This window comes from Rattus rattus, chromosome 3 (assembly GCF_011064425.1).
Source record: "Rattus rattus isolate New Zealand chromosome 3, Rrattus_CSIRO_v1, whole genome shotgun sequence".
Taxonomy (NCBI): domain Eukaryota; kingdom Metazoa; phylum Chordata; class Mammalia; order Rodentia; family Muridae; genus Rattus; species Rattus rattus.
Window position 1 is genome coordinate 31,752,399 of NC_046156.1, and position 12,528 is coordinate 31,764,926.

The window sequence follows — 12,528 nt, forward strand, 5'->3', positions numbered from 1 at the left end:
TCTACTCCTTCATTTTGTGTGTGAACTGCATAACCTAAGTGACCCTTGAACTCTGCAGTGAGTACAGAACAGTGCCAGTGCAGGGCACTGCTTGGCAGCAGCAATTCTCCTTAATCAGCATAGAGCTTGTGCTGTAGAGAGAGGCGCTTATGTAGTTAAACTTTCTTGTATTTCTTCCCTCAATATTTATTAAAACATGAAAAACAGAAAACTAGAATGCTAACATTGCTAAGAAAGCATCTGTAACAAACACAAAAATGTCCATATGAAAAATGGCTGTCAATTGGTCTCTAGTCAGATTCATACTGATTGACTAAGCTCATTCATTAAAAAAAAAACAAAGATCAGTTGAGTATAGTGGAGCACACCTCTAATCCTAGCACTCAGTAGACAAAGGCAGATGGAGCTCTGTGAGTAGGCGGCCAGCCAGGCTCACTAACCAAATAAATAAAAATAAAGAAAAAAAAAAAAAAAAAAAAAAAAAAAAGAGCAAGCCATGCACGCCTACAATCCTAGCACTCCAGAAGTGGAAGCAGGGAGATTTCTGTGGGTTTGTGGTTAGCCTGGTCTCCACAGCAAGACTGCCTCTCAACAAAAACAAACAAGGCTGGAGGGAATGGGAGAGTAAAAGAGACTAAAACCACGAAATTCTAAAAACTAGGGTCATTAAATTCTGTATCTTTAGTTCATGATGGATCAAATTCAACCCTCAGAAATAGAGACCGGGTACTGGAGAGATGGCTCAATGGTTAAGAGCACTGGCTGTTCTTCCAGAGGTCCTGAGTTCAAGTCCCAGTAACTATATGGTGTCTCACAACCATCTGTAATGGGATCTGATACTCTCTTCTTTCATATAGGCATGCATGCAAATAGAGCTCTCATACACATAAAATACATAAATAAGTAAATCCTAGGAAGAAAGAAAGAGACTGAAATGTATAGCGAAGTCTCCAGATATCTCAAGATTCATAGAAATAGATGGAAGTAAATTTACTAAAGTTTCTCAGAACCTCAAATGTCAGCGAAATTTGTAACTTTCTGTTAGAGACAAGTCTTACATATTCCAGGCTAGCTAAATTTCTTTACTAAAAAACATAAGGTGGCTAATCTGTCTTCATAAAAATTTCTCAAGAGAGGCTGGAGGGCAGCTCAGTTGAGTATTTGTTTCTTTTCCAGAGAGCCAAGGCTGGGTTCCCAGCACCCACCACCATCTGTGAACTCTAGTCTCAGGGCTCCTGATGCCCTGTTCTTACCTCTGTAGACCGGGGCATTCATGTGTGGCGCAGAAATACATGCAGGTAAAAACACTCAGACACATAAAATACATATATCTAAAAAGAGAACTCGAAAGAGTTTGGGTACTCTCAAAATAAAAATCATATTCTTCTGAATCTCAAGTCTCTAAGGCCTTCACAATGTAATGACAAACTGTTTACTAAATATACTTTCAAAGACCAAAAATATTAGAATTCATGAATAGAACATTATGAAAAATTCAATTTTAACCAAATATTAAATGATAGTTCAAGATTTCTTTTTTGGTAAAGATTTAGTTTTTTATGTGTAAGTGTTTCTTTCTGCATGCATGTATATGTATACTGCATGTGTGCCTAGTGCCCTTGAAGATCAGAAGAGGGCTAGATCCTCATAGCTGCTATTACTGTGAGCCATCAAGTGGGTGCTGGGACTAAACTTGGGCCTCTGCAAGAGCAACAACTGATCCATCTCTCCAGCCCCTAAGATTTCATTATATTGTTAGTCCCATAGGACTTGAACTGTAGAAATATTTACAAATTCAATCTTCATACATATGTTAGTTTTATGACAACTTGACACAAGTTAGAAAGAGGGAACTTCAAATAAGAGAATGTTAATACTGCCATTGGAATATCCTGTAGGCTGTGGGGGCATTTCTTGGATTTATATGAAGTGGAAGGGCCCAGCCCATTAGGGCAATGCTACCTCTGGGCAAGCGATCCTGGTTGTATAGCAAAGCAGGCTGAACAGGCCATGGAGAGCAAGCCAGGAAACAGTGTACTCCATGACTTCTGCCTTACTTCCTGCCTCCATGTTCCTGTTGTGAACACCTGCCATGGCTTCCCTGGATGATGGTCTAAAACTAGTAAGCCAAACTAGACCCTCTTCTCCCCCCCCCCCCCTTTGCTTCCATTGCTTTTTGGTCAATGGTCTGTCACAGCAACAGAGAAACAATACATATTTTCAGGTCACGCTGCACACAACATTAGAAACTGGAGATGGGTGCTGTTCATTGGCTTTCGTAAACAATTCCACACACATCGTTCTTACTCTCACTGCCTCCTGCGTCTGTTGTTCTGTTTAAATAGAGATGAGGGTGGGCGTGGTGGTACTTACTGTTGGTGGGCCAGTTAGAAGGGAAGTAGCCTTTCAAAGGCAGCAGTTCTACTTCGTTGACAGAAGATGGCCCAAAGAAGGCACTGCATGCAATGAAAGTATCCAGTTCAAAGTCGAGGGTTTTTGAAATAACCCAAAGATCACCTGGAAGGACAAACACTTTTAAATTCCAGCTTTCCTGAGGAAAGCTTGAGCAAAACAACTCTAGTCAGGATGTTTAACATGGCACTTGGGATGGTAGCAGAAATTGAATCCAGTGCCTTGTGCATGTTATGTACCCATCCTACCACTGTACGACAATTCCAGCCACAACGAATTTGACCTATCTTGTATGATGATCCCCACAACCAAGCTGATTAATATCCATCTCCTGACATGGCTACTTCTATATGCGTGGTAGGAACCCTTAAAGAGCTCCGTCTTTTGCAGATTCCAAGTACACAGAATATTAGACCACTAAAACAACAGGATGCCCATATTCTCATACAGTTACTCACATAGAATAAAAATACATCCTACAATATGTGTAGATTGTGTACATGCTCACTTATATATGTGAAGCCAAGTGAGTGTGCACACACTATATGTATGGAAGTCAGGGAACCAGGTTAAGTGTGCACACACTGTATGTATGGAAGTCAGGGAACCAGGTGAGTGTGCACACACTGTATGTATGGGAGTCAGGGAACCAGGTGAGTGTGCACACACTGTATGTATGGAAGTCAGGGAACCAGGTGAGTGTGCACAACTGTATGTATGGAAGTCAGGGAACCAGGTGAGTGTGCACACACTGTATGTATGGGAGTCAGGGAACCAGGTGAGTGTGCACACACTGTATGTATGGAAGTCAGGGAACTAGGTGAGTGTGCACACACTGTATGTATGGGAGTCAGGGAACTAGGTGAGTGTGCACACACTGTATGTATGGGAGTCAGGGAACCAGGTGAGTGTGCACACACTGTATGTATGGAAGTCAGGGAACTAGGTGAGTGTGCACACACTGTATGTATGGGAGTCAGGGAACCAGGTGAGTGTGCACAACTGTATGTATGGAAGTCAGGGAACCAGGTGAGTGTGCACAACTGTATGTATGGAAGTCAGGGAACCAGGTGAGTGTGCACACACTGTATGTATGGAAGTCAGGGAACCAGGTGAGTGTGCACACACTGTATGTATGGGAGTCAGGGAACCAGGTGAGTGTGCACACACTGTATGTATGGAAGTCAGGGAACCAGGTGAGTGTGCACACACTGTATGTATGGGAGTCAGGGAACCAGGTGAGTGTGCACACACTGAGTGTGCACACACTGTATGTATGGAAGTCAGGGAACCAGGTGAGTGTGCACAACTGTATGTATGGAAGTCAGGGAACCAGGTAAGTGTGCACACACTGTATGTATGGAAGTCAGGGAACCAGGTGAGTGTGCACACACTGTATGTATGGGAGTCAGGGAACCAGGTGAGTGTGCACACACTGTATGTATGGAAGTCAGGGAACCAGGTGAGTGTGCACACACTGTATGTATGGAAGTCAGGGAACCAGGTGAGTGTGCACACACTGTATGTATGGGAGTCAGGGAACCAGGTGAGTGTGCACACACTGTATGTATGGAAGTCAGGAACGACCTTGGGTGCTGGTCTTGCTTTCCACCATGTTTGAGACAGAATCTCCTTAGTATTTTTCCCACCAGGTTATCTGGCCTAAGCTTCTGGCAATTCTCCTGTCTCTATCTTCCATCTCCTCATGGTGGCCATCCAGACCTTATCTAATACTTTTAATAATTACAAAATAAATAAACACAAAGTACTTCCTCTGATCTGTAACTGACTACTGGTGGTCTCATGTCAGCAACTCAAAAAGTAGCTTTTGCAGCATTTTTAAATCCAGCTTTTCAGACAATAGACCTTCAACCTATTCTTTCAACGGTCAACATAATGTTCCTTCATTCAGAAAGTCTTGCAACAAATAAAACTACCAATCAACTCAATGACACTGCAACAACAGCAACACCTCGCTTGTCTTTGAGCATAACTTTCCTGAACACTGTACCTTAAGTATATTGATGGAGGCAGTTAGGAGACAGTGAGGAACAGAGTCTGGGCAAGTGGGTAAGGCATATGTTTGCTTTCTAATTATTTCAATTACCCATTTTTAGAGGTAGAACAGAATTTAAAAGAGCATAGAAAGGAGACAAGGGGACGAAGAGATGGTTCAGGAGGTAAAAGTGGTTACAAAGCAAACTCTTTGTTCTATGGCCACGGTGGCATACACCTTCTTCCCAGCAGCCCTCGGGAAACAAGGCAGCAGGACCTCCGGGTCCAAGACCAGTCTACTCTACAGAGGCTGGTTCCAAAACACCCAGAGTTACACAAAGAAGCCCCATGGCCTGAGTTTGTCATCAGAGCTCACCCACTTAAAAAAGCTAGATGAAGTGGATTGTCTGCAACCCTAGAATTCCTAAGGGGTAAGATTCTGGGTAGCAGGGACAGGAGAATAGGTTAAAAGCTCACATATACAGCACAGCAGCAGAAACAAAAGACTCCTCAAAAGAAGGGGGGGGGGACTTAAAAGTTGTCCCCTGATGTTCACAAAGGTACCACAGCATGTGTGTGCCTGCCTCATATACACACAAAAATAAATTAGTCAAATCATTTTATTAAAAAGGGTGGGATGAAGAGATGGCTAGGACATTAAGAGCACTGGCCACTCCCCCAGATGGCCCAGTTCAATCTCCAGCATCCACATATTAAAACAACCCCAAACAAAAAAAGTTTTAACTTTTATAATTAAAGAGAGGAAGGGGCATAGGAAAGCATGGTAGTGCACACCTTTAATACCAGTACTCCAGAGACAGAGCCCAGTGGATCTGTAGATCAACGTCAGCCTGGTTTACATAGCAAGTTCTAGGCTAACCAAGATTATATAGTAAGACTCTGTCTCAAAAACAAATAAAATAGAAAAAGCATAAGAAAAAGTAAAATAAAAATACAAGTTTATCAATCATAATAAATCTAATTATTGAGCTTAATCTATTTAAGTAACATTTTTACAACAGAAGAAACAAAGTTATAAAAACAAATAGAACATGTTGAAAAGTAAGTTATCAAGTAAATATTTGTAACAATAAACCTGATACATCTATATTGATAATACATTTTAAGTAAAGGGTATTATAGTTAAAGAATCTCTATATAATAAAAATGTTTTAATTTACCAAGAAGATAATAACTTAAAACATATTTTTATTTGATGAAACTGCCTTAATCTGTAAAATTCAGCAAATGAGAAAAAAAAGTGTGCCATAATAAAAGAACTCAACTCATATTCCTTGATTGCCCACAGCTAACTAACGTCTAGGCGGACAATACTAGATGTGATCTGGTGTTTAAAGAACTCTGCAACCAACAGCTAGAACAATAGATATTTCTCATGCACTAAACCATTAAGAGAATCTTGAATGTCTGGATGGGGTGGTGCAGGCCTGTAATCCCAGGACTTAGAAGGCTAAACAAGGAACATTGTGTGTTCAATGTATAGCAAGATCCTGTCTTAAAACAAAAACAAGGGCTGGAGAAATGGCTTAGAGGTTAAGAGCACTGACTGCTCTTCCAGAAGTCATGAATTCAATTCCCAGCAACCATATGGTGGCTCACAACCATCTGAATGAGATCTGGTGCCCTCTTCTGGCCTGCAGTCACATATGCAGGCAGAATGCTGTATATAAAATAAATAAGTAAAATCTTTAAAACAAAAACAAAGACTCTTACTCAAACTATAATCTTTGCCCATAAAACAACAAAGCCAGCAATTAGTAGTAAAAGCGTAAAACGTAAGTTCCTAAATGTTTGAATACCAAAGCATGTAATAACTACAGGTTGAAGATGAAATCCAATCGATGTTTAAAACAATTATGTGGGGATAATCTCTTGGGTACTATGTGGGAGCATCAATTGTCAATAAAAAGCTGAGGCAGGATTGGAAGGTGGGACATTTTGCAGAGAAAAAGGAACTCTAGGAAAGAGAGGCAGAAAGATTCACCCCCCAACTTGAAAGAAGTTGGACATATGAAACTGAGGAGAGGTAACCAAACACACAGCAGGCATAGAATAGTATAAATGGATTAATTGAGTTACACGCTAGTTAGGAACAAGCATAGCTTAAGGCTAGGAATTTCTTAATAAAGTATAAGCCTTCAAGCTGATATTTGGGAACTGGAGTACAGGTACAAAATCCCAAATTATAATGAAAAAAAGTTATTCAATGAAAGTAGGCTGATACTTGAAGAAGGTTTAGACCCTAATAAGAATTGTAAAGGAAAAACTGAAAAATCTTCAAGCCAAATATCTGCCTCAAGATATGTGAAAACGAATGGTATAATATATCCTGCAGAAGCAAAGAGATCCAAAGAAAACACATCAATAACAACAAAAGTAAACAGAAACAAACGTAAAACAAAATGCAACCTTCAATCCTAAAGCAGTCATCACATCATATCAAAGGTGTGCTCTTCAGAGGTGCGAAGACTGTGAGAGCTCACAGCAACCTCAAGGGAGAGCAAGTGAGCGGCCTTCCCAACCTGGATCTCCACTGTGAAACTGACAGATGTAGTCAATTTCTTTTTTTAAAAAATTAAGTAAAAAAAAACAAAGACAATTTGCTGATATTTGGATCAATGAAGATAAGAGATGATTCACAAAACTAACAAAAGAGACAACCTTCAGGCAAAACGGATCAAGAGAACAAAAAATACAAACCACATATGTTTTAGAAAATGTAAAGTATGAAGACATTGAACAAGTGATTTCTACAGGGATTTGCAACACTTGATTATAGATCCTGCCCCCCCATAAACAATGAAAGTCTTTAGTAAGGTTTATTTATGGAGCTCAGAGATAACAAAACAGTATTTAAAAGATGCCATTCTCTGAGGCTGACAAGGTGGCTGAGTGGATAAAGGCACTTGCTACCCTGGAGCCCACACGGTGAAAGGAGAAAGTCACCTCATTTAGCTATCCCCATTTCCACGTGCATACTGAGAGCAGTGTGAACTTGATTAAGAGATACAACTTCCATCAAAAATCCAATAGGTTATTTAAAAAAAAAAAAGCTTTATCAGATGTCTTGAAAATGAACATGGAAATACAAAGTGTCAATAATAACTTCTGGAACTGAAAGAAACTCTGTCTAGTCTGATTATTCGGCCTTAGGACGCTGCAGTAATTTAAGCAGTAGGTGTGGAGTTAGAACAAACATACATAACTGACTCACAGAAGCCCATCCCGGAGGTTCCCGCCATTAACCCCAGCACCTGTGGGTGGCTGAGGCAGGAGTAGCTGTGAGTTTAAAAGACAAGGACACTGTCTCAAAAAACCAAAAATTAAAAAAGGAAAGAAAGAGGCTTGGTGGTAGAATACATTCCTAACACATGCAAGATCTTGGGTTTGATTTCTCCCACTTAACTATAAAAGAAGTCTAGAAAAGTCTTTGAATAAAAATATTTGCTACATAAGCAGATAGTCACAGTATAAATGATCAATGAAGGGATAACATGAATACATGAGCATCTTTGTAAAAAGGATTGCTAAAAACCTACTAAACAGTATAGTAGGCGAGGAACACGCTAACAAACACATGGAGCACTCATTCTGACATCACTGAAGACTACAACTTCACCCACTTGCTCTAGGACTAAACACGATGAAACCAGTATGGACATCAATTTGAACTCTAAGATAAAGATGTATGTAACATTTTCATGGCCTATTATGTAACATTTCCACTATAAGAATTATATCCAGAAGAAACTCTTACATGTATGTACAAGAAAATACAGGGATTCTTACAGCATACCAAGTCACATAAGGACTAGCGATAAACTAGGTCACAGAAACAAGGACAATGTCTAATCTACTTCACTCACCTAAAGGCCTTTTAGAAATGTATTTTTAAAAGGAGTTTACTTCAAACTATAAAAGTTGGGATCCAGTGCTGGACAGACCATAAAAGAAGCAATGACAAACTCATCACATTTTCAATTTATTTTCAATATTAGGTCAAAGTAGAGTTGAATCACTTTATTGTATATATGATACCAAGAGTTTAGTGTAACTTTTTCAATAAAGTGGCTTCTGGAATAATTTTTTTTAAACTTTAAATTTTTAAGTATGATTTTTAGAGACAATCTATTACACTACAACTTTCATGGTATAACACTATTAAATGATACTCTGGAACTCTTCTTAATATGAGATTTGTAGAGCTACATCTTAACCATACAGAACTTAATTGTGAACTTGGTCTAAGCTACCAACCTTTACTATAAACCGAAGAGCTCTCCTTCCGACTCAGCTTAAGATAAAGTTTACTTTTTGTTTCACTGTAAAATTCAGGATTTACAGTTGCAAGTTTCTTTAGTTTACCATGCTGTTTTTTCTGAAAATCAAATCCTTTCCTGAAAAATTAAAAAAAGAACAAAAAATAAAAATGAATTTGAGGGCTTAAGAGACTAAGAGACTGTTCTTCAGGTTAAGAACACTTCCTGCTCTTTCAGAGGACCAAAGTTCAGTTCCCACAACCAACCTGGCAGTTCACAAATTCCAATGGATGAATAACCTCTTCTGGCCTCTCCAAGTACAACGTGTACATACATACACACTGACATACACCATATGCATAAATAATTTTTAAAATATTTTAAAAAATGAATTTGAATGTTAAGGACAAAAATTTAATATTTAACACACATGTAAAGGAAAAAAATTGTTGTGTGCATGCTTATTTACTTTCATAGATGTTGTAAACCATAAACATTTTCTATCAAAGGAAGAGAATAATTCACAGATCTGTCACCAGCTTTAACAATAATCAAAACATAAAAACCATTTAGAAGCTAGACTACGTAAATTTATATGGCCATATATAGAGGAATTTTAATCCAGCAACATGGCCGCTCTGATCATATCCAAAGACCTTCTAGATCTGTTTGATAGGGCCTTAGTACATATCTTTAATGCCTCTGGCTGGAATCCTTTGGTACATACCTTTAGTCCTAAACAAGGACATTGAGGGGCAGACAAGGTGACGAATCAGAGAAAGATTTGACAGAATAAGTCAGAAATAGGATACGCCCAACTCTCAGAAGAAAAGCTAGCTATACCAGGGCAGGGCAGGGAGAGTCAGCTGTCTGTGAGTTAGGGCTGAGTCAGGTGGGAGTCAGGGCAGGGAGCAGAGGTCAATCCTGAGTTCATGCAGTTCAGTTCCATTCAGCAGTGAAGCCAGAGAAGAAGAAGGAGCCAGAAGATTAGAAGCCAAGCTGAGTCAGTCAGGGTGGGAAGGAGTTTGAGGCAGAACAGCTGAGTTGAACCAGCCAGCCAGTTCAGAAAGAGCTAGGAAGAATGAGCATATTCAGCAGTAAGCCTCCAAGAAGATAATTACATCAGGCAAGGAACGTTACATTTACAGCTGTAAAATTAGAATAATAATCTTAGTTTTTTTCTATACATTATTGTTATGAGGAAATAATATACACAAAGTCTTTAGAATGACACTGGCATCTATATGCTTTCAGTAAGTTATTAAATGCCTATGCAAACTATCACTATTTCTTTAATGAGCCCATTTTCATGAAGTTTGGCTTCTAAAACATAGCACTCTATTATCCTATCAACTCTTAATTCAAGCCTGGGAATGACTTTTCCTGCACTGCTAAAGAGTTGTTACTGTACCTGCATTTGTGAATGGGGTTCCCTTAGGTTTGTGAATAGCCGTAAACAGAAAGAGAGGGAGGGAGGGAGGGAGGACAAAAGAAACCAAAACAAACCACCTTTTGTCAGCTGTCCGAACATTGTTGATAGCACTTCATGTTTAGAGAGGATCAAAGAAACTTTAAAGCTTTACTTTCATTTAAAATTATAGGACTGGAAGTTGTCTCCTTGATGCTTTCTTCATCTCAATTTCTTTCAAAACCATTGGTGGGTTTGGAATGTTGCTTAGTACAATGACCGTCAGCAGGTGCAAGACTCTGGGATTGACCCAGGATTGCTGTTCTCTGATATAACTACAGGAAATGTTATGATACCATAAAACATACCTCAGCAAAAGCTGGCATTCTTCATAGACTGCTATCTTCTGACTTCTTAAATACGAGCCAATACTCTTAATATCATTAAAAATCATGTTGGGCTGAGACTCATTCTGTGATAACTGTCCTGGAGTCACATCCTCAAGCCATTTGAAAAATTTACATTGATTACCTTTTGGCTTATCACATGTGTAAAATAGACGGCCCTAAGCAGGAAGAGGGTATAAAGAATTAAGAGTTCAGCAGTATAGTGCTTGCCTAGTATGCATGTTAAAACTTAGTAGAAAAAAACCTATTTCTATTTGTTACTGTTTTCTGCACTACATTTGTAAAGCATTTTATAAAGTCTGCCTGCTATTAATATATTCTAAGAAATAAACCTTATTAATTTAAACATGTATTAAAATTATAAACTATTACTTTCCTATCTATTTTTTCTTCATCAAGAGCATATTATTCTGAGACCAAAACTTATTCAACACGTTAGGGAGCCGGCTCAGCACTAAGAGTACTTGCTGCTTCTGCAGAGGATTCAGATTCAGTGTCCAGAAACCACGAGGCAGCTCATAATCGCCTGTAATTCCAGTTCTAGATGATCCAGCACTCTCTCCTGGCCTCTAGGGGCTCTAGGCATGCATGAGGTGAACACATATATATGCAGACATTCACACATACACATTAAATAAAATAAAATATTACTTTTAAAATATATTGAAGGGGCTAGAAAGATGGCTCAGTAATTAAGAGAACCTGGATTCAATTCCCAGCATCCACATGGCAACTCATAACTGTCTGGAACGTCAGTTCCAGTGGATTTGCCACCCTCACACAGACACACATGCAGACAAAACACTAGTGTGCGGTTTTAAAAAAATGTATTCGAAAATTAGCAATAAATTGTAATTTATTGTTTCCTAGTTAAGTGTTCACTAGACAACTTGAAATCTACCAGAAACTACTAGCAATATCTGTATATTTCTTTCTACATAATCATACACACACACACAGATACACACACACACACACACACACACACACACACACACACACACACACACACACACAGAGGTTTTCTTAAAACAAAGCTCACCAGTTGATGTATTTTATACTCTGTGACCTAACCCTTTTAACAAACAGCATAGCATGAACATGCAAACATGCCATCAAATGATCTTGAAAACAACAAAAGATGGTGGTGGCCACTTCCTTCCATCTATGGCCATGCTATTATTTATGAATACTTGCTTTTGACTTTTTAAGGTCAAATTTATATATTCAACTAATGATGCATACAAATAGTGAATTATTTTATTGCTATTATAGGCAAGAGCAGTTGTGCAAATGAGTCAAAGCTACCGACATATTACTAACCCTCTTTGTGATACTAGATACACATTAGGTCCGCATGATTTTCTATGTGCGTGGCCTTGTCTAGTGCTGATACAGGAGCTTTCAACCTTCAGTTCTTTCGGTCTCATTTCAGCATTTTCTAGACCCTCCCACAGAAGACCCCATTTCTCAGTGCTGACACTGTAGCTCAGACACGTCCTTCCTACTGTATATGTGTAATTTTCTTCACTATCTGTTTCCATCAACTACTGTGCGGTAAGTTCCTAAAAAGTTTGAAGGCTAACTTTAATTCATATTTTTGCATCCTGGAACACAGATCATTTATTTCATTAAAAAGTACTGATTACTGTGTTTACGATTATTATGTTTATGTTATTATTATGATCATTATGTTTATGATTATTAACACCACAAAGAAAATTCGCGTGTCAGTGTCCAAGTACCTAAACTGTGTATAAGGTAGTGTGGGAGGGGCAGAAGCAGTACCTTATTTGGTCCTTCTTTTTTAACCATGACAAGTTTGGCAGGTTGATTATGGTGGCAGGATGGTGAATTATTTTTTCCACTTTTCATCGTCTCTCCTTTTGACGATGTATAAAAGGATATGTCAACTTTGGAAAGTGCTTTGTACAGCCTTTGTGCCAATCCAAACAACAATATATTCAGATGCTCTACAAAAAAAAAGAAAAAAAAAAGCTGAAAATTCAAGACAAAATCATTTTAT

General features: G+C 38.8%; 1 protein-coding gene across 1 annotated transcript in view; it reads right to left on the reverse strand.

The window, feature by feature from the left end:
• Zgrf1 (zinc finger GRF-type containing 1) overlaps positions 1–12,528 on the reverse strand; it is a 62,025-nt gene that overhangs the window by 20,632 nt on the left and 28,865 nt on the right. The window contains exons 12-15 of the mRNA XM_032897356.1: positions 12,291–12,475; positions 10,464–10,660; positions 8,686–8,825; positions 2,374–2,517 (exon numbers count right to left, since the gene is read on the reverse strand). Coding sequence (XP_032753247.1) covers positions 2,374–2,517; positions 8,686–8,825; positions 10,464–10,660; positions 12,291–12,475 — 666 coding nt within the window. The remainder of the gene's footprint in view (positions 1–2,373; positions 2,518–8,685; positions 8,826–10,463; positions 10,661–12,290; positions 12,476–12,528) is intronic.